The sequence below is a fragment of the Panthera onca genome, chromosome A1, assembly GCF_046562875.1.
Source record: "Panthera onca isolate mPanOnc1 chromosome A1, mPanOnc1 haplotype 2, whole genome shotgun sequence".
NCBI classification, from domain to species: Eukaryota; Metazoa; Chordata; class Mammalia; order Carnivora; family Felidae; genus Panthera; species Panthera onca.
In genome coordinates, this window is record NC_138339.1 from 164,043,594 (window position 1) to 164,070,198 (window position 26,605).

Sequence of the window (26,605 nt, forward strand, 5' to 3'; positions counted from 1 at the left end):
CAAACGAGGAAGCTAAGCTCAGAGAAGCAAGGCATCTGCTCAGAGTCACTCTGATACAATCTAGGGCTGCCTGACAAAACCAGCTCCTAGAAAATAATGCAATCAGTGGTTTCTGCTGAGGCACGACTTCATGCTCACCAAAACGCGACAGGTTCATTCTTATGGCATTAGCCTCTTACCGGAAAGCAGAAAGGCACTAAAGCGAGCTGGGGGACGACGGCTCCCGAGAGCTTCGGGCCGGCGCGGGGCAGGCGGAAGGAGCCGAGTGAGCTCGGAAGCGCTCGCTACGCCTTCGGCAACAATCGTCAGGGGGCGGGGCTCGCGCAGCGGCGCGTTCCGCGCGGGGCATTGTGGGAAGGGCGGCCGGTGCAGCCGCGGCTGCCATCTTAGCAACTCCTGGCGTTGCGGCCTGGTCGTCGGAGGCGGCCTTCGTGGCGGCCGTTCACCTCAGAGAGCGGTATAAAGTCAGCTGGCCGACGGCCTTCCTTCCTCCGGCCTCGATAGGACGGCCAGCCCGCGTCCAGAGGCGGAAGCGAGGGCAGTGGGAGGCGTGCGGGGCTCCAGGCCAGCGGTTAGTCACAGCGTCGCCCGGAAGGATGGGCCGGTCTCGGAGCCGGAGCTCGTCCCGCTCCAAACACACCAAGAGCAGCAAACACAACAAGAAGCGGAGCCGGTCGCGGTCGCGGTCCCGGGATAAGGAGCGCGTGCGGAAGCGCTCCAAGTCCCGGGAGAGTAAACGGAACCGGCGGCGGGAGTCGCGGTCCCGCTCGCGCTCCACCAACACGGCCGTGTCCCGGCGCGAGCGGGACCGGGAGCGCGCCTCGTCCCCCCCCGACCGCATCGACATCTTCGGGCGCACGGTGAGCAAGCGCAGCAGCCTGGACGAGAAGCAGAAGCGAGAGGAGGAGGAGAAGAAAGCGGAGTTCGAGCGGCAGCGAAAAATGTGAGCGGCCACGGGGGGAGGGGCGGGGAGCCTGGCGGGTGGGGGCCGGCGGGGCTGGGTGGGCCGAGTGGGGGCGTGAGGGGGGTGGGGGGGGGCGGGGGTCGAGGGGTCGCAGGAACCCGCCCGAGAGGCTGCAGCCCGCGCGAGTGGAGAGCCTGGGGCCGGACGGACCCACGAGTTGGCTGGGCTGGGAAATACCGGGGCTTGCGCAGGAAGGGCTTGGAGCAGAGAAAGCGATTTTGGCGCGAGAGCGGAGCGGAGTGCCGGAAGTAGGGGGTGGAGTTCAGAGTGGGGTAGAGGCGCTGCCTCGGCCAGTGAGGGCGTGGGATAAGGGAGCCCGTAGAAGGGATGGAGAGCGTTTGGGGCCCGCTGGTGGGGAGGGGGGAGTGGAGCCGGAAAGAATTAACCCTTGGGATGCAAATTGCAGCTGGCCAGGGCATTCTAGTACCGGGGCTTCGATTTGGCAGGGCTTCTCGGGAAATGAGACCCTGTTGGTGGTCCCAACAGTACAGCCAAAGATGCATTTTATGTTAGTGAGTTCCTTTTGTTAAAGATGTCGCGGTTGCTTTTCTTTTTTTTTCGAGCCCCTTCGGGTTTTGATTGTTTGTTATTTTTTGAGCTGCAAAAATAAAGTGCACAAACCTTGAGGCTGCAGTACGATGAATTTTGACACTTGAATTCACCTGCATAACTATCATCCCTATCAAAGTTGCTCCGTCCTTATACTTCTCATTTATATGGCTTTATATTCCTCTGTAGCAAAAGTAGGTGCAATCCTGCGTTTTGTTTTCCCTTGTGGTAGAGGACACTTGAATATTTGCTTTTATTTTTGCATTGCTCACGTATGGAACTTAATGTAGGGAAAATCAGGATCACAGTGAGGTCCCCAACTTGAAATACTGTTGGGGTAAAAGTATCTCTGAGAGTCACCTCTCATGTATCTTTAGATCCAAGAGTAGGTACGAATAATTCCAAATTGATCATCTTTTGTTTTTAAAATGTAGGGTTTGGGTTTGGTTTTGGTTTAAGACCATAGTACCCTGATGCTCTGGGTATTCATTTCTCAAAGCCAGTTGGAAAGGTAGTGTTAGATGTGAACTGTCTGTGTTTAACCGGCCATCTTCCTCAGCCCGTCGGTGTTTAGAAAGTGCACACGAGGTAGGAGAATTACCTGAATTTTCTGAGACAGATATATGTACTGATTGTTTAAGGGCTTGAAATTTTTCTGCAGTTGGCTTTGCGTTATGTAGATTTTTCCAGCAGAGTGTGTTTCTAAGGAGCAAAGTTTTTAAGATTTATGGGACTGGGGCACTGACTAATATTACAGAGGAAGCAGTACCTGGAGAGCTATTTGCTGTGTGTCTTTATTTTTCCTTTATGTAGAGCTGTCGGTGATACATATATTAACATTAGATACATACAAGTAATTGTTTTGCAACAAACCTTGATTATATAGAATCCGGGTTTTTCTGGTATAGAACAAGATCCTTAACTGTAAAAATGAACTCTCAAATAAATGTCAACAGATGAACATTTTAAAAATTAAGTCATGTCTCAGATAATTTTCCCACGTGAAAACAGGTGTCCAAAGAGAAGTTATATGCCATTCTCTAAAAAGCTATGACTTGTAGGAAAAATAAAAGGGAACTTGGTATGCAGAGAATAATTAGAGGTGGTTAGCAAGCTGCACATGAATAGCAGGGACAGAAACCAGGGATTAAAAGAGAAAATAGGAGAGCTATATAGTTCCAAGTTGGCAGAAGCAGCAGATTACCATTAGCATTTATGAAGGGAAGAGGGGCAAAGCGAGCAGCCACCTGTACACTGAATTCTGTGTGCCGTGCAGTAGGTACTCCTCAGTACGGTGTAATGTCTTAGATAGAACACAAAGGAAACCATGGAAAGACCTAGGTTTTAGAGCCTTGGAAATGGGCCTAAGTAGTTGTGTGTCTACAGGTCTCATTCAGCTAATACGGTTCGAGCAATTAATAGTGCCAGGCACTGTGCTAGGTGCTGCTGAGATACAGATAATTGACCCCTCTCCAAGAAGCTTAAAGACTGCTAAGTGGGTATGTAATAATAGTGTGGTAAATTCAGTGATAGTGATGTGACTGTAAGAAGGAAGCATCTCAGATGGGTAAACACCTTCGTCCTCCTAAGGAATGGGTGGTAGATAGAAATGAGATTGTCCGGCAAGGCATAGGAAGGTACATGTGGACCAAAACAGAGTCCCTTCAGCCCTTGCCAGAGTAAAAGACGGGAGGGGGGCTGAATGGCCTACAAGTGAGGTAAAACACGGGAAGTTCTATAAGTACTAACATCATGGAGTCTCTTTAGTCAGGGGAGGTAAACAGAGGCTGAGAATCTTATAAAGGAGTCATGTTAAGGAGCTTGGATTTCATCCTAGAAACAGGAAACGTTTTGAGGAGGTAAATGGGATGAGCTCTTTTTTTTTCTGTCTCTCCCCGCCCCCCCCCAAAACAGCACTGAATGCTGTGTAGGATAGATAACTAGTTACAGTAAGACCACACAGGAGTAGTGAGGGGGCGGTTGCTGGAATGGGAAAGGACAGATTTAGGAAACAGTGCAAATAAAACTGGATTGGAACATAAGGGAAATAAAGCATTAATATTGGTTCTCGTGTTTATATTGTGGCTATTGCACGTTGGGCACCAAATGTTTAAGGAACTATTTGTGTGGCAGACGGTGATTAAAACGGCAGAAACCTGATAGCAGACAGGGAACGGTCAAGGGGAGTTTCAACTGGCACTTCCACTGTAGGCACTTTAACACTTGGGTATAGTGAGTTTATGCGAGTTTGATATGGGAGACTGAAGCCTTGAGGAGGAAACCTTGAGAGTAGATAGAACGACCCAGGTAGCATGTGAAGGCAAAAAAGCAGTTGGCTTACGGGACTGAGAGGACCTTAGGGAATGTTTGTTGGAAGAAACCAGTGCTTGCTGGAAGCAGAGAAGACAACAGAGAGCGTAGTGTCCCTGTACCTGGAAAAGGGTCCATGGGAGGGGAGAGACTGCAAAATTTGAATACTCTGTTGGGCTTAACTAATTTTGTGGTAATAATGGAAACCAGATTGCTTTGCTGTTTACAATTGTGAAGCCTTGAATAAATCACGTACCTGTAAGCTTGATTTCTTATTTGTGAAATGAAGATACTGGTCTTCGTTATGAAGATTAGAAATCACACATTTATGAGGCGCCTGGGTGGCTCAGTCGTTAAGCGTCCGACTTCGGCTCAGGTCATGATCTTGCAGTTCACGGGTTTGAGCCCTGCATCCAGCTCTGTGCTGACAGCTCCGGGCCCGAAGCCTGCTTCAGAGTCTGTGTCTCCCTGTCTCTCTGCCTCTCCCCCGCTCACACTCTCTCTTTCTCTCTCTCTCTCTCTCTCAAAAATGAAACATTAAAAAAAAAAATGGCACATTTAAAGTATCTAGACATACTTGGCATATGATGGGCCTCCGTACATAATGTAATATAATTTACGAAATGCAGCCAGATTCAGCCTGGTGAGTTTATGAAGTGCTCTTACGAGTTATATTAATATAGTAAAAGGTAGACCTTAGCATTAATTTTTTCTTTCTCATTTCTGAATAGCTAGTTCACATGTTTCAAAATTGAATTCAGAAGTTCTACCTCTTCCCTGTGTCCCAGCCATTTAGTGTGGTTCTCTCTCCTTATTTTCATATGTATTCTTTTGAAATGGCTTTGTGCATGTTGTATTCACTGTGCATGTTGAAAAAATAGGCAGTTGTAAAATAACTTGCAGCAAATCCGGAAAATGTTAATGCTATAATAATTTACTGTAGCCTGTTATAATCTAGGTTTCAAGATGCTTAGTGTTCAATTGCATGACAGGTTGAGAGCCTTCTGAATTAAAGTATCTAAGCTGAACTGGGATCTATATGAGTGATCCTTAGAGTACTTGACGAGCTCATTGTGAGAGTAGAGAACAGCTTTTATGAGCAAATTCAGTATGTGGAACTGTATTTTGGGGACACTTATGGCTTTAAGACAAAGGATAAGGGCATAAGATCTAGCTGATGTTGATAAGAAATTTATAAATTTTTTAAATGATTTGGGTAAATATTATTGCATGCCTTTGCCTTTGTAGGGTACTATAGGGCTTAGATCATGAGCTTTGGAGTCTACCTAGGTTAGGAGTCCTCTCTTAGCAAAATGCAGTGACCTGGAGCCCAGCTAGTAAAGTATTCCTATGCCTTGGGAATCATCAGAGGTGTAACTGATGACATGGTGTATAAAGCTGTTGGCACAGTATTTGGTGCCTATTCAGTACTGAATTAATGCTGTTTGCTGTGATGTTATGAAGCACTTAGAAGGAAACTCCTAGGGTTGAGTTCATACACATTAAAATATTTCTGTATAATATTTTAAATAATATTGCCATTTGCCATGTTCAGAGTCATACTCTGGTTTAACAGTGCTGTATTGCTGGGCCCTTACTGTTTTAATAGTTACCATTTTAAAGTTGGTGGTGACTGGAGTTTTTAAAATACCTGAAAGCATGGAGGCATGGAGAAAATGGGGACCTAGTGTTATACATACTACTATCGAAATCTTGAAGATTGTGATTCAGCCCTTTCAACATTGGCACAAATTCTTGGCAAGGGAATACATTGAGCAGAGGAGCCTGAGGAAGAGGTTAGAGTCAGTCACTAAAGAACATCAGGAAAGTGACAACTCCTATGGCAAAAGTTTTAAGAGTAGGGCACCTGGGTGGCTCAGTCAGTTAAGCATCTGACTCTTGATTTCGGCCCAGGTCATGGTTCTGGGGTTCAGGCCCCACGATGGGCTTTGTTCTGGCAGCGATGGGCTTTGTTCTGGCAGCGCAGAGTTTGCTTGGGATTTGGGATTCTCTCTCTCTCTCTCTCTCTCTCTCTCTCTCTCTCTCTCTGCCCCTCCCCTGCTCACACACCCATATTCTCTCCCTCCCTCCCCCCCCCCCCCCCTCTCTCTCTCTCTCTCTCACTCTCTCAAATAAATAAAAACTTAAAGTTTCAAGGAGTGGATAGGCAGTGACATGAAATGTTTTTTATAAGATACTAATGAGCAAAAGTATTTGGGTTTTTTTTCCCCAAGAAAGTTTCAGTGCCCCTGGTGAAAGTTAGCCTTCTACCTCTTTATCATTGATAATGATAATAAACTTGTCAGTAAAGATGAACTGCTTAATTCAATTGTACATGTGCCCATTGTTTTTCTGAATTCAATATGGGGAGAGGGGAATTGAAGCGTCACTGAGAGTAACTTTTTCAGTGCTAAATCTGAAAAATCACTTAAAATTTTTTTTTCTGATTGTTGCTACTAAGAATAGCAGCAACAACAAAAAATTATATTGTTGATAATACTTGTAGGGAACAGTTCTGCTGTGGTGCCCTGACCTTGCCTGTCTCCACGTGGAACACAGCAGCAAGGCTTAATTACAGTCACAGTGGTGTGTCCTGTGCTTCCTCCAGGAACAAAGGGAGATAAGCAGCCTTGTGAGAAACTCCACGAGGCCTTTTCTCATCCTCTCCGTTTCATTTGAGCTTGGGACTTTCCACTTGCCCTCCCCTCTGGGCTATAAAACCGCTGAGCTGCCCTTAGAATTGACTCCTTAGCAGCAAAACAGCCCACTGCCTATGCCTGTATTGCATGTCACCTGTCCCCTCTGGTTTGGTGTCCATGAGTGGGACCAGAAACAGCTGACACTGTGCTGATCTGGCTTTTGCTGTAAGTAATAAACTGAATTTATTTAGGCTTATTTTCTCTGTACTAAATCCAGAAATGTGACCCCATTAGCCATTGTGCTATTGCTATTACTTACAGACTGCTTGACAAAAAACCCTGAATATGTATCAGGTCTCTTCCATCTTTCCAAAATTCCTAAGTTATTTGGCGACTTTGCTAGTGATGAGCTAACCTAAAGCCTTATTCCATTCTTCTCTCTGCTTTTTACTTTGGACTGTTTTAATTTAAACTGTTTTACGTTGTCCTTAGAGTTGAATTGCACCATTTTTGACATCTTAAAAGAGAACTTCTTCTTAGGCTCCTTTACATTTACTAGCAAAAGTTTGTTTGTGGTGAATGGTGTATACTTTTAAAACTTTGCATTGTGTAAACTTTCCAACTTCTGCAAAAGTGGAAAGAATATTATGACGTTAATACACCCATCATCTAGGTTTGACAGTTATCAGGCTTATTTCAGCCTAATATTTTTCTCTTTGGATGAGGTAAAGAAACAAAATTTTTATATTTGAAATGTAGTTTAATTTCCACTTAAAATCCCTGCCTGGTTTCCTTGAGGTATGTCTGGCAATTCATTTTAGTGTTGGGATAGATAACTATTCTCTTTTATTGAGCTGCTATAGGTAAAAGCTTATTGAAACTACCTTAAACTGTATTTTATTGGAAGTTACTGAATAGGAAAAGGAGCATTGTTTAGATTATATGTTAGGCTTTTGTATCTTTTTAAATAAAAATCAATAATTTAGTGTTGGGAGGAAATATTTAAGAAACAGGCAACAGTCTTCAGAATGGGATGCATATGTCTGGAACCTCGAATAAATAATTGTGCTTTTTCAAGTAGTTACTATCTCCTTGTCAGAAAAGCATAAGAGGTTATAAATGCAGAAACTGAAATGAATCAGAATGTTAAAGATACATTGGTGTTAGTATGGTATCACTGTGAATAAGTAACAGGAGTTGAGAATAAAAGCACTTGAGTGGGAATTGAATTACCCCCCCACCCCCAAAATACAGTTTAGTTGAAGTGGATTGGGGTGTTTAAAGGTCACTTAGACACTATAAAGTCTTTACTAAACACGTAAATTGAATGACTGGCTCATACATATTTATGAGTCATCAAAAGATATAAAGGTTACAGGTTGTATTTAATTTTATGGGCTGTGAGAAAGTTGAAGCATTAATAATAATAAATTGGCCTCTTAGGATTTAGATATACTTCCAAAGCCTCTGAATTTATTATTAATTCAGTACAAATTATTGTCTCAGAATACAATGAGCTACATATGTACAATGAAATTTTCTAGTAGCCATGTTAAAGAAACGAGTGAAATTTTAATACATTCCCAGTCTTTCTTAAAATATTGTCATTTTAACATGTAATCAAAGATATTTGTAGGAGCTTTTATGTCTTTTCTTTATACTGTACTGATCTTCAACTCAGACTAGATACGTGACCATATTGGATGTCATTGGTATAAAATGTACATGGTGTCCACTACAGTGCCTTGATAAATGTCAGTATTTTCAGTGCAGAATTTGATTTTGAGTAAATAAGTTGGTTTATAATATCTAGATGGGATTAAAATAATTTAAACCGTATCATGCGTCATTAAACTTTTTATTAGAATTGTCAATGTATTTTCATCTACCCTCCCACATCTTGAAGAGCTTTTAATTAAGAGTTAACCAAAGAAAGAAGGTACGCTGAAAGGTATTAGGTTCAGAACCTGAATTAAGTTGGTCTGTATTTTCAGAAAAAGCTTCATTGCCTTCACAGTCTGAATCTCTTTGAGTCTGCATTTCTTCTGATTTTGCTAGTGGGGGGGCAGGGGATGAACTTAGTCTGAATTGCTTGCTACATAGTATTTTCTCCTGACTTCTCTTGAAGCTCAACCCTTAGACTGAGTGCATCGGCAAATGAGTAAATGCATGCACTTTGTCCTTTCATTATAAAGTTGGTAACAAAAAGTAGATTTCTTGTTTCAGATTTCTTAACAGTTCTTAAATTAAAACTAATGAATTAAGCTCTTTGTTGAGTCATTTTGGATTTAGAAAGTGAAAGCTAACCAAAACATGATTTCATATTTGTTGGAGTTTCTGTATCCCTGAACATCTTGGTATTTCCTTGAGTGTTACACCCAGATGAATTATAAAATCATAGAATCGGGCTGAATGTTTTACAGACGTATAACTAGTTTTAATTCTTACGTTTACTTCTGACATCTAAGTCACTTTTTTCTACTTTGTGTGCTAGTCGGCAGCAGGAAATAGAAGAAAAACTCATCGAGGAAGAAACAGCACGAAGAGTGGAAGAATTAGTGGCCAAAAGGGTAGAGGAAGAATTGGAGAAAAGGAAGGATGAAATTGAGCGAGAAGTTCTCCGAAGGGTGGAGGAAGCCAAGCGCATCATGGAAAAGCAGTTGCTCGAAGAACTCGAGCGACAGAGACAAGCTGAGCTTGCAGCACAAAAAGCCAGAGAGGTAACGCTCGGTCGTTTGGAAAGTAGAGACAGTCCATGGCAAAACTTTCAGTGTTGGGTGTGCCTCCTGCTCAGTTCAGAAAGAGATGGAATACAGACTAATTCCTTTCTCATCTAAACTTAACATTGCTGCGAAAGTTAATTTTTTAGCCTGTTCAGAAGTGCTGACTGACATCTAAAAGTTACTTTTCATAAAACGTATTCAAGGATACTTTTTGATTTAACGGAACTGGCTTACATATTTGAGAAGTGTTTGAAACTTTTGCCATGGCTGCAGGACTTACATTCTTTTTTGGGAGGGTGGCGGGAGACAGGAAGTGGTAAAGGGAAAAGGTTAAAAATCCACCTGTGGTTACGTATTCTTTTCTGTTTATCATTCTTACTGCCTAGACTGTGAGAGGCTTTTTGCCTTCAGTCAGATTACAAAGAGCAGGGCCTAACATTGAGTGACAGCACCTGCTTTTGATAAATAGGTTTTCTTGCTCTTCATTTTTTCCTTCTTTTATCCCTCACCCCCTCCCCCAAATCCTGCTTCAACACAATGGACTAATTCTGGCATTCTGATCATAAGGCCCTCCCTCCATTTTCCTAATGTGTTTCAAAGAATCTTTTTAGGAAAAATGTCCAGAGTATTCATCCACTTTTTTTAGTATCTACTAACAACTCCTTTTTTTCTCTAGAGAGTTATGAAGGAACAGGTTGTCCTTGTCTGGAGTCAAGCTAAACACATGATTTGTTTTATCAGCAGCTGGAGCAGAAGTTGAAAATGTCTTTCTGTGAGACAGTAATTTGCTACTGAAGCTTTATGGCTTATTTGCACTGATTACTCCAGGTTCCTAAAACTTGTCGAAAGTCACTGAAACACTCAAGGCAAATTACTTTACAGTGCTGAGTGTCCCTTGACATAGTTTGTGTAATGAATACGAATTCCATTGGTGCGTGCCATAGAAAATCCTGTGGTTCTATTTTCTCGAACTTAAATATTTGACTCAAAATATATGTCTCCTATCATTGTTAATCTTGGCATTAGTATGGGCAAGTTGGCATCATACTAAATCTCTCTTGTTTTCCAGTAAGCTTAGCTTTTCAAGTGCATTCTCCCTTGTGCTGTCTTTAGATACACGTGTCTATATTTGGTAGCTATCACAGACTGTGCAATTGAATGTATGAAATTTTACTTATATCAGTGCTTTTAATAATGGAGATAATTTTGGAGTAATGGTGCTGTCTTGTAGCGAGTTATTAATCATAGGAAGATTTTTTTCTCTTCATTTGCTTTTTGTTTCGTATTAACAATTTTTTTTTACACGGACACAACCCTCTGACAGTCTTTCCAAATATTAAAATCATTTGAATATGTATGCTGTGATCTGAACACTGCCCAAACCATCAAGCAATCTTCATATAGTTTGCATTATAAAATCTCATTAAATTCTCCAATAAAAAATAAATTACAGAATTTTATTTCCGGACCATGCACCCCCTGGATTCCTGAATTTCAGTTCAGACTGTAGATGACAAGATAAGCTGCCTTTAGAAATTGTCAACATCTGAATGTTAAGTCCATTTTCCCCATGGAAGAAGCCCTTAGTTCCATGAAGTATGGATTACCATTTGTATTTTTCACTAACAGTAAATGTATTTTTCTTATTAATTGTTTGCCTTAGGAATGATGAATTACATTTTTTGTTCCTTCTTACCATAAACATCTGCATTCCTCAGCTCAGCCTTCCTTGTATGTTGTTTCTTTATAAATGGTTGAGCTGCTGATGCAGGTATTGCCAAGCTAACAGTACAAATCATTTTAAAGAGGAAGCTGGCGCGTATGGCAGCCGAGGAGCACACTCTGCAGGACACTGGACAAGACAGTAAATATTCAACTTTTAATGCTGATTAAAGGAGTATAGGTAAAGAATACGTAGGTATACATAATTGGTGAGACAAATATTCACTTTATTTATATTTTATATATTATTTTTTTAATTTGGTAAATACTATCCAGTTTTGTAGTTGTCCTTGTTGATTTGTGTGATATTAAAGTATTAGTAATAATTGCCAGGAAACTATCATTAGGGAGGGTTTAGTCGGTTGCTGTTTGGACTGGGAGGGATGATTTAAATTTAGTGCTAGAAACAAATTTTAGTGGCTGCACAGTTTATCATTTGTCAGACAGAAGGTAGCTATAAAGCTGCCCTCTAAGTCAGCTCAAAAAAGTTCAGAGGAAGATTAGTAAATATTTATCAGTAAAAATAAACATTTTGTTTTTCTAACATCTTAACATGTCCTCCCCTTTAGGAGGAAGAACGTGCAAAACGTGAGGAGCTAGAGCGAATACTGGAAGAGAATAACCGAAAAATTGCAGAAGCACAAGCCAAACTGGTATGTGTGAAAAGCATTTTTTATTTGCTTTGCTGCTTCAGATTTTGTGGGATGATTTTGTGCTTTATCATGGACACATTTTTTAGTTCTCAGGGCCTTTTGCAGGGATTTGAGGCAAGAGCAGGAATGGTTCATGAGATTTTAGCTAGTGTCTTCCAGAGGAATCCATCTGGGGGCAATCCAGAGATTCTAGTAACTCTGGAGAACATTCTGAAATTTGCATTTAAAACAGGGCTCCTGGGAGAATTGTACTATCCCCAGTCCCAGAGTTTTTCTCTCTTCACCTCATTTACATTTTTCTGCCTGGATAGTAAAAACAAAAGCTTGGAAGTATTTAAACTCAAACGCAGCATTTCACTTCACACGAGTGACCTTGTTCCCACCCAGTTACTGGGTATAGTATGTAGGGAGTCTGTATTTGATAGTGTGCCAGACTCATAATTTCCTATTCCAAGTTTGTAATCCAGCAAGGAATACAGAGACTTAAGTAATTATGACATACGGATCTAAACGGGGGTGAGGAACAATTGGAAATATTAGTGAAGAAGCCAGTGTAAGAACATTGAGGTCATCTTTTGAAAATAGAAAAATACTAATCTGTGATTGTTTCTGTTTTTCCTTCCAATTCTTTTTTTTCTTTTAGTACAAAAATCCAGAGGTTTTTGTTTGTTATGTTTCTTTATTTTTAGCACAGACTGGCACTTAAAGTAGAATAAAGAACTAGGATAAAGTTTTGGGTGGCCTAGGGATTTCCATTAAAAATGTATATTCTGAAGCAGTCTCAGTATGAGGAAGAAAACAGAATGAAATGACTGGATACAAAAAAATCCAGGAAACAAAAGGAAGAGACAGGCATTAAAGGAAAAACTTTCTTTGCCTCATGAAAGTGGCATATAGGAATTCTACTTGGAAGTAAGAATCTAAATCAGGTGGAAGGGAAGTTACTTAGGATGAACGGAGAATGAGTGCTAGTTCGTGCCCAGGAATGGAGACATGACCCAGGAGGGACTCTTGGTTCTAGACATCTTAGAAAAGTTTTGTTTACTTAGAAATGTGTTGAGAAGACATTTGCTGCGAAGTCATACTGCCACATGAAGGATAAAAGCAAGTTGTAAGCTCTCGTTAAGTGGTTTAGAAAAAAAAAATTTTGTGACTGTTTATAAAGGCACAAAAAGATCTGAGTTGGTCTAAGTAATTCATTGACAGTGGATCCCAATGACAGTAGGGGTGAAGGAGGATCATAAATAATGTGTCCCGTAATTGATAAGAGTGTAAAAAGTTAAAACTATGGTCCAGTTGGTTCTAAGGCATAATCTTTTAAGAGGTGGTATGCCCCAGATAAAAGCCAGTACTGGAAATATCAGTAACTTAATGCAACTTAAGTAAGTAACTAAGCAACTTAATGAGGATGACACCAGGATTCTTCATGCACATGGCCATCCTGGTTATTGTAAAGGTCATAGTGAAAGGGAGGGACTTAATCCTGCCTTTCCCAATGAAAAGGCCTTAAAATCTGTTAAGGTAGAGCAAGCAGTATGAAAGTGAAATGGATGAGGAGTCATTCTGAGGTCTGTCCCTACCTGCTCATTAATGAGTACGTGATCGTGCTTTTTTAGTGATGCTAAGAAGAAAATCTCAGTTCAGGTAGGAAGAAGGAAGATGGAAAGTATGAACCTTCATTTGAGTCTTGAACGTTGAGCTTTTCTGAAAGGTAAATACAGTGTGGTTTGTAGGGCCTGGATGTTTCCAGAAGGGTGGAACAGTATAGCTGGTATTGAAAATGTTGTACCGGCATCACGAAGTGGGGGGGGAATCCCTCTTAGACCGTGGTAAGAGATTGGATAGCATGGTGACTTCAGTTTTGGGTGGCCTGGAATGCCGGATTATGACTCCTAGAACAGTTCCTCCGCTTATGCCCTGCCAGGATCCCTTCTGATCCCAAGGTAGCTGTCTGGTGCCTAGGGAAACTTGGCGCTTTATATTTCTTTTGGCAGTTTTCTTTGTTTACCCACACACAAACCATAAAAACATAACTTTCGGTGTGTCCTTACTGGGAAAAGATCAGCAAGCTTATTCTAGAGCAGTGCTTCTCAAGTGGTGGTAATTGGCCAGTTTTTGTTTTTGTCTTTTAATCCTAATTTGTCTCAGACTATGCTTGCAAAATACAATTAAGATGAATTACTAGAAAAATGACATCAAGTGGCTGTAAAAGCTTCTAAAACACTCCTGGTTTCTACATATCTTGTTATGGATCCATTATGGTTTGCAGACTATTGCTGATTCATGGATCATACCTAGACCAGCACTGTTCTGGAACATTGGGATTTGGCAGAATAGACTGTGCATTGCATGTTATCAGTACAACTTCCGTGAAAAGATATCTTGGAGCAAAAAAGAGTTTGCATTTGAGACTGTTTGGTAAGAATTTGCACATAACTCATTTGTTTCCTGTGCATGATAATGTTGGAAGCTCGAGAAATAATTGTCAGTGTTGGAGAAAATTTTTATTTGTTTCTGTTGGGCATCATCTATTGCAGGGAAACTAGCACATCCTTTGTGTAGGAAAAGACAGAATGTAACTGCATAAAGATGCCAGGAGCGTACGGAGACTTTCGTTTTTGTCCATTCCTCATCCTCTCAGTTTTCAGCAAGTTCTTTCATCTTTTCACACATTTATTGGGAGATACTACTGGAATATATTCTTTTTAAAAGAATAGATACTTAGGGAAATATGCCCATGTTGTAGATAGCACGGGACTTTTCCTGAGTGTGTCAGTAGTGCTGGTTTATCTTGTTGAAGCAACAGTTCTGTTTGTTTTTATGACCTAATAAATATGCTAGAAATGTGGACCGGTTCATTGTATAGCAAGAAGAATGGGATGCATTCTTAGCTTCTAGAAGGCAAGGGGAGAAGAGGGAGCAGCCAATCCATAATCCATATTGTTAGGTGTAAAAAGCAGTTGATAAGATGTTAAGTTCTCTTAAAGTATTTAATGTACTTATTGTGGAGACAAGGACAATTCCAAGAAAAGTTAATAATACGAAAATACTAAGTAGTGGAACGGGTGATGTGTGATAATTGACATCATTGCCCAGGTCTCTAGGGAGACCTGGGAACCTTCCTGGAAGAGATCGTGTGAGCTGGGCCTCTGTGGATAGTTAGAAATTGCACTTACGATGGGGACAGGAGTGTGAGGAAATGAAGCAGGGAAAAGGCCTCTTGGGGCCTTAGAATAAAGGCAAGAGTGTGTAGGTGCTCTTGGGATAGTGGGATGGGCTGGAGCAGTGAACCAGCTTTTTGTGTAGTCAAGAAGGTGGTGAGGTAAGTGATGGTAGATGAGGTTCGAAAGCAGATTAAAGGAGGGTGGGGAGAGAAGGTTCCCCAAAGGGTATTTCTTAAACATTGTAATCTTGAGAGAATAATACAAGGATTTCTTAGAAGTCAGTAAAGAAGACCAACTGCCTAATAGAAAAAGAAAAGAGACTTAAAAGATTCACTCACACAAGTGGAATGGAAAAGTGCCTTCATAAATTCTTGACAATGTAGCAAAACAAAGGACTCCCCTCCCCCCCTTTCTTTTCCTCTAATGCTAAATACCAGTAGAAAAAGACTTTTTTTTCCCTCATTAGCACCAACTGTTGGCAAGGATAAGGTATAAAGGGACCTTTTTATGTGGTGATTTGGGGAGTTTAAATGGCTGTGACCATTTTAGAAAATAACAGTGAATCAGTAAATATCAGGAGCCTTTAATTAATTCTGTGTCTAAGAATTTTATCTTGAGAAAAGTGAATCAGATACAAATACACTAATAAAAAAAGCTTTTCCCTTTATTATTTAGAATAGTGAAAATTTCACAGGTTTTTAGATCACTTAGTCAAAGTATTTGTTAATCCAGGGGAAGTAGCTAAATGCAGAACTTACGTGTACATTATGATCCTGCTAATTTGAAAAGTATATTTGCACGGTTTAGTAGATGGGAAAAAAATGCTAAGAATCGTTATCTGTAATTGGTACACTTACATGTAACTTTATACTTTTTTCTAGTTTCTATATTTTCTACAACTAACATACATCACTTTCATGATCACATAAAAATAATTAGTAGAGAAAGTAAATTTAAACCACACTTTGACTAACTTTTAAGTAGGTCCTTATGACAAAAGTTCAAAGATTGATCACAGTAATGACTGTAATAAGGAATGTATTAGCTTAGCCCCATGGGCTCTCTCATGTAGAATTCATGTTAGGTACTCTAGACCAGGAGTAGTTTTTGCTCACATCCGTTCCAAATTGTTTGTCAAGATATTTGATTTTATCTGTCCAAAAGGAGGCAAAAGCATATTAACCAACAGACATGCTTGATGAATAAAATCAAGGAAGAATTGACACGTGTCTTGGCTTGCCTGGACTTGGCTTTTTGGCAGATTGGTATCTAGTTCTGCCTGACTATTGGCAGTGCACCACTGTCTTCAGATATTTGAAAGGGTATTGTTAGTACAATGGAGATTTTTGATTTTTTTTAAAAATGTTAAAAATAGTACTAAAAAAATTTTTTTTTACTCCTCTTCACAAAAGTTTTTTGTGATGTGCCTGGGAAAAGCCCAGATACTGTTCTGAAATGTGTATGAATCCTACTTATTTAGAAAGGGAAATATACTAAGAAAAGTGATAGATGTTGCTGTGGAATTCAGTGTCCCTGCAGGAGGCTAGAGCAGTAGGAAAAACATGACCCTCAGACTATCCGTGGGTGGATGAAAGTGGTAGTCAAATGTAATCTGGTTAATTTGTGAGTAAATACTGAAACTATAATAAGAGTCAGACGGACAGTTTCTAATAAAATTATAAACATGCTGATAAAAAGGAAAAATTGATTTTAACTGGGAAACATTGTTTGGAATTTTTAAAATATATGCAAATCATAAGTTTGAGATCTACAGTGTATTTCCTCTCTTTAATATTAAAAACAGTTTCTTTGTGGTGCTTAGGTGGCTCGGTTGAGTGACTCTTGATTTCGGCTCTGGTCATGATCCCAGGGTGGTGGGATTGAGCCCTGCATCTGGCTGCATGCTGACCATGAGCCTGCTTGGAATTCTTTCTCTGCCCCTTCCCTTTGCACGCGCACTTATTCGATCTCTTTCTCTCTCTCTCAAATTAACAAAGAAAAAAATAGTTTTTCCTTACCCACTTGCCAAATAAGGAGATTTACCATGTTCATCATGCTTAACGCTTTGTACCTCTCTCTTTTGAGAAATGAAAAAATTGTACCATGTTTGGAAGTTGATTATATGTGAAATGTGTTCCACATACTTAAACCAGAGCTCACTTTGCAATTAAGAGATATCTCTGGAAAATACCTCCCTGCGCTCCTCCCCCCTCCCTCCCCCCCCCCCCCCACCCCACATACACAAAGCTATTTGTGTATTCTGTGTCCTGATCTCCTGTTACTTTAGTAACACTAGTTACCTTGTGTGGTCCCAAAAAAAGAGTCTTTGTGGATATGATTAAGTTAAAAATCTTGGGGAGTTTATCCACTATGCCCTAAAAGCCATTCCACATAACCATTGTAAGAGGAAGGCAGAGGGGGCTTTTACCACAGTACACACAGGAGAAGCTGAAGACAGAGTAGAGAGAGCTTTGAAGATTCTGGCCTTGGAGATTGGAGTGATGTGGTCAGGAGACAGGGAATCCTGGCAGCCACCAGGAGCTGGAAGAAGCAAGGAATAGACTCTCAATCTAGAGCCTCCTAACGGAGCGGGCCTTGCTGACACTTTGATTTTGGACCAGTGATACTGATTTCGAACTTCTGGCCTCCAGAATAGTTTTATGTTGTCTGGACCTACCCAGTTGATTACCTAAAAATATGGAAGTAGTTTTGGAGTTGGACAGTTAAAGTTTGGAAGAAATCTGAGGCACATGATAGAAAATGCCTGGACGGCCTTAAAAAAGACCGTTGGTAGAAATAGGGACTTTAAAGGTGCTTCTGGTTAAGGCTCAGAAGCAGAGGAAGAGGATGTTACTTTAAACTAGAGGGAAGGAGGTCCTCGCTGTATAGTGGTAGGAAACCTGGTAGTGTCCTACAATTGTGTGGAAGGTGGAACTTCTATGTGTTGAACTGGCATATTTAACTAAGGTATTTCTAAGTGAAGTGTTGAAGGTACAGTCTGGTTTCTTCCCCTGGCTGTTGATAGTAAAGTTCAAGAACAGATAGAGGAAAGAACAGATAAGTAAAATGGAATGAGCAGTTGATGTTTGGAGAAAATTTCAGCCCATCTAGATTACAAAAGATGCTATAAAGTCAGGAGGATTCCTGTTAAAAAACTGCAAAGAAAGCCAAGGCTGTGGCTGGACAACCATTTGCTAGGGCTGAAGAGATTATGCCTGTGACTCATAAGTTCCTTCAGGCACTTTATAGTAGCAGACACCAGGAGTAAATGAGATTATCCAGGAAAGATCTGTTGGGGAGCATCTTGTCCAATGGCCTGCCAGATTTGGGAGACCCGCAGGGTTTGTGAGGATGCTGTGTCAGCAGAAACACTGCCAACTTGGACCGAAAAGGACATGGGGAGGACACCGTGATGAAGGGCTCGCAGACTCCCAGCAGACTCCATTCGTATAAGAGAAGGTGACTTGAGGACAGCACAGAGAAATTTGAAGATTGGAGCAGTGCATAGACAAGCCAAGAAACCCTGGCAGCCTTGAAGAGGCCAGGAACAGATTCCCTCTGAGAGCCTACAGAAGGAAGGTGGCCCTGTCCACACCTTTAGTTCCAGTGACACTGACTTTGGACTCCTTTGCTCCCAGAGTAAATTTCTGTTCTCTTAAGCTATACAGTTTGTGGTAATTTGTTACAGTGGTTACAGGAAACTAATACAAATGGAAAAGGAATGGGGCATTTATAGTAAGTAGAGTGAGCACATCTAAGTTGAGAGAGCACAGGACTGAGTGATATATTCAGTTAATAGTGATGTATTTACACGTTTTAAGAGAGACAGGGACGGCATGGCGCCAAATGTAAATGTCAGTTAAATATTTTAATTTGTAACGAAGTGATGGGGAGTTAATGGAAGAATGTTTAGTCAGGGAGAGGCTTGTTTTCAACTGATAAGGTAAAAAGCTCATTTAAGAGTGTGTTAGTGTATTTTGGGCAACAGTATTTGGAAATTGTTCTGGATATTACTGAATTGGCCTTATATAGTGTGAGTGAAGGACAGAAAGTCAACCAGAAACCCACTGAAAGCCTGTCAGAAGATGGGGCTGGAATTGGTAAGGTGGTAGGAGAAACTGTAAAGAGAGAGTAAACCTGGTTGAGCGATAAAAGTGCCCGGAGGAAGGAAGAGGAGAAAGAAGAGGAGAAAATGTGGTGTGGGAACCGGAGAAGATCTCATGCTGACAGCCAGGTATCAGCAGGCACTTGAGAAAACCTCCACAAAAGGGAATGAGTGACCAAGGCAGACAGAAGCACTGACTTGAAAGAAAAGAGAACTTAGGGTATAGAAGATTAAAAGAACCACATCTGGATGAATTCACGTTAGGACACAAATACTAAAATCCTGAAGGTATGAGATTGGTGTTTGGGCAGTATTCTTAGAGTGGTCTCTGCTGAGCCCTGGAGGACACTGATTTTTGTGTCGAGTATCCCGTACCAGTCTCGGCTGTCAGTTCCCTCTTGAAGCAGTTGTGTCCACTTTTAAGTAATACGGGATCTTGGGAGATGTTCTGTAATGTTGACGTTCCAAAAATATATTTAAGATTATAAAGGTGTAGCAACTGAGGAATTGCAAAGGAAAGGGGCTAGAAGGAGTGATACGAATTCTCTTTATATGGTAGCTAATAATATCCTATAGCATACACTGTAAACATTAGGTAGCAGAATAACCAAATTGCCATTGGGGGGGGGGATTACTTTAATTTTTTTTTTTTAACGTTTATTTATTTTTGAGACAGAGAGAGACAGAGCGTGAACAGGGGAGGGGCAGAGAGAGAGGGAGACACAGAATCTGAAACAGGCTCCAGACTCTGAGCTGTCAGCACAGAGCCTGACGCGGGGCTCGAACTCACAGACCGTGAGATCATGACCTGAGCCGAAGTCGGACGCTTAACCGACTGAGCCACCCAGGCGCCCCGGGGATTACTTTTTTTAAAAATCCTGGTATGTTATTTTTTTTAACCTTGTACATTAATAATTTCGGAAAACTTTACTGATCCGTAATTTGTTAAGGGTCAGAATTAATTACTTCAAATTTCTTTTTAATGTTTTTTTTATGCATTGTTTATCTAGAGTGGGATAAACATTACACTTGTTACGGGGGGAAGATGAGTCAAAGAATTAAAGTTACAAATGGCAGAGTTTAACAGGATGTGTGTCTGGGAAGTTTAAAATGCAGAAATCCACATTTCTGAGTGGTGGCATGATTTCCTAATTGTAATATTTTTTCATTCTTGCCTGTCATTCCCATAATCACTGCTGATAACAAGTAATTCTCTCTTTGTAATTTTAAGATTTCGTAAAATTTCATATGTATTTTTAGTAGATTTCAGCATCCTTATTTGCTGAAAACTGCTGCTAGGGATCACCCCAATGTACAGTTAGAGACCGTGTAGGTGGGGGATGCTTAGAAAGGTGCAATTGTGATAAGGACACTGGGGCCTCTGGGTAGAAGAGGGGGGAACAAAAGGTACTGGAAGGGGTAAATAGACTCTTCTAGAATGGTATACTTTGCTTTTATGTATTTTATCTCACCCGTCACTCTTCCCAGTGAGGTACAGGGTTGAAAGCCACCTTTGTGAGGGTCCTGGACTTAATGGCTAAGAAGGCCCACCCTCTTTTCATGGCTCTAGTATGGTGGATGTTGGCTTTCTCTTGGGCCTCCGTGACGTCCATGTGTAATCCTTGTAGGAGAGCTCGGTATTGTTTTTCTGTATGAATACACGTGTACATCCCCCCGCCCCCCTGGAATAGTTCTTTCTTTTGCATGCATTTGAAACAACAGAAGGGTGGAGGAGTAGTGGATATTCCAGGGGCATTGGGAAGGAAATGGCGTATCAGATTGCAGAGGGGGCTAGGGTTTAGAATACCTAGCAAATAAGGTGTAGGGTCAAACCTCACAGATGGATGGGGTAGGAAACCAGTTTTTCATCATTTGAGAACCACTATATTAAAATTGATGGTTTTGGGTTTTGCTCGACTAGTTATTTTGGTTTTGTTTTTTTTGTTTTTTTTGGTTTTTGTTTTGTTTTGCTCTGGTGTAATTGAATAACATTTATGCTTAGTTTAAAGCTGTAGTGGAACAAAGTATAAACATTTGAATGTAAAGACAGGATATTCACCTGCTCACTTCATTTTTAAAAGTCATTTCATTATCAGGTACTTCCAGTAGGCACTATATGCTCAGCACTAAGGGAGAACCAGAGAGACTGCAGCCCCTCTTCTGCACACATGCACTTCCGTCTCCTGTATTTGTAAACCTGGATGACATTGAAACTTTCTTTACCCAGTCTAATTTCATTGGTGCCTGGGTGGTGGCACAGTCTTGGATTTTGGTTCAGGTCATGATCTCGTGGCTCATGAGTTCGAGCCCCGGGTAGGGCTCTGTGCTCACGGCTCGGAGCCTGGAGCCTGCTTCGGATTCTGTGTCTCCCTCTCTCTCTGCCCCTCCCCGACTTGTGCTCTGTCTCTCTTTCTCTCAAGAATAAATTAACATTAAAAAATAAAGTCAATTTCAGTGCAGAATCAGTATTTCCTGTTAATGAAGGAAACTAGTTTAAAAATCTTGTTTATTTTAATTTAGGTATGTGATCACATCATTCAGATTTATTTTTTAGAAAAATAAATGGTTCTGTCTCTTTTTTTCCCCATCCACCTACTTTTCATTCCCATCTCCAAAATATATACTCAATTATGGTTTTTGTCTATTTTTCCAGAGTTTAAAATGCATATTTTGGCATATACAAACACATGTATTTTTATTCTCCCCTTTTTGCAGAGAAATAGCATACTATACATAACTATTTGGGACTTTGCTGTTCTTACTTAACAGTATAACTTGGGGGGTTTTCCATTTCAGTATGTAGGGATTCCTATTTTTGTGGGTTTTTTTGTTAACCACACAGTATTTTTTTTTTGAGAGTGCGCATGTGCTCTCGTGAGTGGGGGAGGGACAGAGGGAGAGAGAATCTTAAGCAGGCTCCCACCCCAGCTCGGAGCCTGGGCTTGATCTCATGACTGAGATCATGACCTGAGACAAAATCAGGAATTTGACACTTAGCTGACTGAGCCACCCAGGTGCCCCTGCACAGTGTCTGTTACATAGATTTTGCATAATTTAATAGTCCCATATTTGGGAATTTTGGATTTTTCCAGTCTTGAGCAAGCTATGTTGCATTAAAAAACCTTGTTCAATTTTGCATGTTTGCAAGTGTTATTTATAGGATATTCCAGAAAATTAATTTTCTGGGTAAAAGTATTATGAAGATAAAATTTTGGTAAGTAGTGCCATAGTACTCTTCATAAGCTAGTATTTCGTATTTCACTTTTGAATTTGTCAATATGATACAGTGGAAAATAGTGTGTAATTTTAATTAGATTTCTCTTAAGGGTGAAGCTGTGATGTTCAAACTCTTCACTCTTTAAGGATCTAATAATCTGCTTCGTTGAGGGCTGAGTTAGAACCATAGGCAGCAGTGAATCTGGGTGTTTATATTGGTAAGGGTTTCCCAAGCACATGGACACAAAGTAAGATTCTTTACTATTCTTTGATTGAATTGTACTTGCCAGGCTCTTACCCCAAATGTGTGATGATTTGTTAAAATTGGGCAAAGTAATTGGCATATGAATTTATTACTGAGGATGAACAGAAGTAGGTAATTCTTTTCTCTTGTAATCATCAGTGAAAGTCTAAGCACGAAAGTGGAGATTTGAGATGGATGTACAGGTGGGACTTCAGTAGGAGGAGAGAATGGCAGGAGTGTAGGAGAAGCGGAGGCAAGATAGAAAGCAAGCATAATTTGAGATACTAGCAGACACACAGTTGGAGCCAGATTATAGAACGTCTTAAATAGTGTGCTAATTGGGGAAGTTAGGCCATATTCCACACCTGGTGGAGATCACTTGGGAGCATGAGAGAACAGAAAGATGTTCCCAAAACTGGTAGTGTTCTGTAGGGTGGATGGTGGATGAAGGGCAAAGACTGGGAATGAGGAAACCATTTCAGGTCTCTAAGAAGATGTGGGGCCCTGTGCTGGTGTGGTGGCAGTGGAAATGGAGGACAGGCTCTAGATGAGAGAACGTAATGGAAAAGAATATAAGGGGAGGATTAACAAACTGGTTGGCTATTTGCTTGTGTGGGGGAAGACAGGATAAAGCTACAGAATATGGGTTGCAATAGAGAAGGTAGTAGAGAGGGCTGATTTATTTTAGGGTTAGTTTTGAGGATTCTAAATCTTGGACATGTTGAAGAGCTCTCTCTCTGTCCTGTAGTGTGCTGTAGCTTAAGAAACGGAGCTTAGGGAAAAGGTCTGAGAGAGAGATCTATTTCACCTCTCCATTGGAGTTTCCATCTTGCCTACTGACCCAATTCCCACTTTTTAATTTATTTTTTATTTTTTTAATGTTTATTTTAGAGAGAGAGTGCAAACGGGGGAGGGGCAGAGAGGGAGGGAGGCACAGAATCTGAAGCAGGCTTCAGGCTCCGAGCTGTCAGCACAGAGCCCAACGCGGGGCTTGAACCCACAAACTGTGAGATCGTGACTTGAGCTGAAGTCAGACGCTTAACTGACTGAGCCACCCAGGTGCCCCCAAATTCCCACCTTTTAATTCTGATCTTCCTCCCATTTGCCCTTCACTTGATTTCAGTGGATTTGTCCCACCATCTGTCTTCTGCCTTTTAGTCTACACCCATACCACCTTAAAGTAAAACAAACCTCTTTGTGTTACTTATGTATTTAAATGTCAGGGTTTTTTTTTTTTTTTTTAAACATTCTATGCTGCATACCAGAGTCCATCATCTTTCCGGTGTTCTGCTGAAAAGCCTGTAATTCAGTCACATTGAATGTTACTATTTCAGAATAAAAAAAAAACCTATCAGTGGAGACAAACAGAACTGATCAGGGTGGAGAGCCTTAAATATTTTGTTTTTAAAAAAAAAAAACGTTCAGTTGGAGAGAGAGGGACAGAGCGTGCACGTGCGTGGGGCAGAGAGGGAGAGAATCCCAAGCAGGCCCCATATTGTCAGTGCGGAGCCCTATCTCAGGAACCAGGAGATCTTGACCTGAGCCAAAATCAAGAGTCAAACACTTAACTGAGCCACAGACACCCGGAGCCTTAATGTATGTTTTGAACCACTGTATTTTGTATGAAAGAATATGTGGGAAGAGAAAAAAAATTTTAAAGACTTCAAGTGAACAGAAGAATGAATAAGGAAGTCATTGAGAATTGGAGTTTCTGACCATCTAGAAAATAATTGTAGTAGAAAAATAATGGAGATGGAAGTAGTGACTTTAAGACTTGACTTTGGAAATAGGAAAGCATTCACAGGATGCAGTGAGTGTTTTAGGATGAAGATCAAATAGGAAAGAAGGGACCACAGTGATCACTGAGATTCAAAAACTCAAAGGGTTAGAGCAGGTTTTCTCAACCTTGGCCACATTAACATTTGGGAGTGGATAATTGTTGTGGGGGGCTGACCTGTGCGTGGTAGGATGTTTACCAGCATGCCTGTCCTCTGCCCACTAAATGCCAGGAGCCACTCTCCCGTTCGTGACCACCAGAGTCACCAGCACACATGGCCTAATGTCCCTTGTGCTGGAGGGGTAGACTTGCACCTGGGGGGTTGGGGGAGTAAGGAAGCAGACCTGAAGGAGAGAGACCATGAGGAGGGAGAATTGGAATGGCTGGAATTTTTTGGTAAAGAGGGGAAACATATAGACAACACAGGAAGCGAGTTGGTTACTTAAGACTGAAGGAGTTGAAGTCACCACAAAAGTTAATTATTCCAGTGTCCATTTGAAAACGAAAAGCATGTTATAATCAGCGGGTGAAAAGGGTATTTAATTCTTTTCACTCCAGAGAAAGGGGTCTTTAGTATTTCTTGATTGCATATTGACAATATAATGTAGCCCCAGCAGAGGTTTTTTTTTTTTTTTCCCTGTAACTTTTTTTTTTTTTTTTTTTTTTTGAGCTTATTTATTTCTTTTGAGAGAGAGAATTCCAAGCAGGCTCCGCACTGTCAGCACAGAGCCTAACTCGACGCCTAAACTCAAACTGCAAGATGATGACCTGAGCTGAAACCAAGAGTGGGACGCTTAACCAACTGAGTCACCCAGGCACCCCTCCTATAACTTGTTTTTTAAGTTTATTTATTTATTTTTTTTGAGAGAGAGCAAGCATGCAAACAGGGGACAGGCGGGAGTGGGGGAATCCCAAGCTGGCTCTGAGCTTTCAGCCAAGAACTCAACTACCATGAGATTATGACCTGAGCTGAAATCAAGAGACAGATGCCTAACTGACTAAGCCACCCAGGTGTCCCTCGTGTAACTTTTTTATATGTCTTTCTAATTACAAATCTAGTTCTAGTAATTGGTAGAGAACTTAACCGTTTGAAGAAATCGGTGCCTTTGTTCATAATTGACAATCTGTTAATCTGATTCACTGAAGATGTGGATAAAAATAGGTACTAGGACAAAATCTATACTGGTTTCAAGATACGATTTTTAGAAATTTCCATTTTCAAAATGTGCAAGTGCTTTTCTACAATTTTTAAATATATTTTTCATAAAAAGAAAGAATAGGCAGAATTAATAAGGAGTTCTTTTCTAATTCCGCTATAATTTTTCCTTTATCAATTTTTGTGTGAGTTTTATTAAGCATACTGTAGTATGTATGTTCCTGTGTCACCTGATTTCCCAGTATTACTAATGGAAGACCTGAAATTCTTGGAAGTTTTAATGTTTACTTTTAACTTTCAGGCTGAGGAACAGTTGAGAATTGTTGAAGAACAAAGAAAGATTCATGAGGAAAGGATGAAACTAGAACAAGAGCGACAACGTCAACAAAAAGAAGAACAAAAAATTATCCTGGGCAAAGGGAAGTCCAGGCCCAAACTGTCCTTCTCACTAAAAACACAGGATTAAATTGCAAACTCTGAACTTTTTACAAAGAAAAATGGAAAAACTTTGTATGGTAGCTTCATGTTGAAGTGGTTTTTGTTTTGTTTTGTTTTTGTTTTTTGTTTTTTTTTTAATTTGGAAAATCTGGAAAAGTTAGCTTGTTCTAATAGGGGCTCTGCTCTGCATTCCTTTTCCCCCCTTAACTTCCATTAAGTCAAATCCTTATCAGATCATTGCTGTCTTCTAAAGAGGGATCTATTTTTCATCTGTTTGGATTCTGTAGTATGGTCTGAAGGAGAGCAGATCACTTGGTAAACTGGATGGTCTGATAAGGTTTTTACTGACCCATTGACTTCAGAGTTCTACTCTGTCTATTACGTCATAATGCTGGTTTTGCTGACTTTTTGTTTTTTTATATATTTATAAAAAAAGAAAAAGTTGGTAATTGCATTGGAAGCTCCCAGGGTGTTACTGGACCTGTGTGGTGTATTGTTAAACCAGTGTCCTTGATGCTCCTGATACAGGTAAGGAAACAGTTGGTCAGCTCTGGCACAAACTATATATACAGTTCAGTATTGTCTCTGTTCAGTTTGTTTTTATTTCATTGACAAAATCAAACCAGCATTCCCCATTGTGTAAATAAATGATTTTGCTGAATAAAGTAAAGTCTTAAATTCATATGTTGAAGCAATTTTTTTTAAAGTTCTGTTAAGTCTTAAAGAGGGTGGTTTACTTTTTGATGGTCAACAATTTAGGAATCGAACCATGCTATATTTCCTCATACTTTTAAAATAGGATTTATATGTACATTAAATATCCTCACGTATTAGTATTTAATGGCTATTTTTACAAATACCTAACTTATGCTGCTACGGCAATTAAGACGTCAGTATTACCTTTAAGAAAGAGTAAGCACCCAGAAAAAGATTTAAATTCTCAAT

At 40.5% G+C, this 26,605-nt stretch overlaps 1 protein-coding gene and 1 long non-coding RNA gene across 5 annotated transcripts in view; one reads left to right on the forward strand and one right to left on the reverse strand.

Annotated features, from left to right (window-relative positions):
• LOC132681849 (uncharacterized) overlaps positions 1 to 281 on the reverse strand; it is a 93,925-nt gene extending 93,644 nt beyond the window's left edge. For both annotated transcript variants that reach the window (XR_013557945.1, XR_013557944.1), the window contains exon 1: positions 180 to 281. This is a non-coding gene — a long non-coding RNA (uncharacterized LOC132681849). The remainder of the gene's footprint in view (positions 1 to 179) is intronic.
• An 82-nt stretch (positions 282 to 363) lies between these two features.
• Positions 364 to 26,342, forward strand: ARGLU1 (arginine and glutamate rich 1). Of its 3 annotated transcripts, XM_060636718.2 has the most exons (4): positions 369 to 943; positions 8,957 to 9,182; positions 11,477 to 11,560; positions 25,524 to 26,342. In XM_060636718.2, the coding sequence occupies exons 1-4, from the start codon at positions 597 to 599 to the stop codon at positions 25,686 to 25,688; spliced, it is 822 nt and encodes a 273-aa protein (XP_060492701.1). In that variant the 5' UTR covers positions 369 to 596; the 3' UTR covers positions 25,689 to 26,342. The 3 variants fall into 3 exon arrangements, 2 of the variants coding, with proteins under 2 accessions (XP_060492702.1, XP_060492701.1); XM_060636719.2 differs by lacking the exon at positions 25,524 to 26,342 and having other exon boundaries at positions 364 to 943; positions 10,992 to 11,537; XR_009611282.3 differs by lacking the exon at positions 25,524 to 26,342 and having other exon boundaries at positions 366 to 943; positions 8,957 to 11,049; positions 11,477 to 11,537.
• The last annotated feature ends 263 nt before the right edge of the window (positions 26,343 to 26,605 follow it).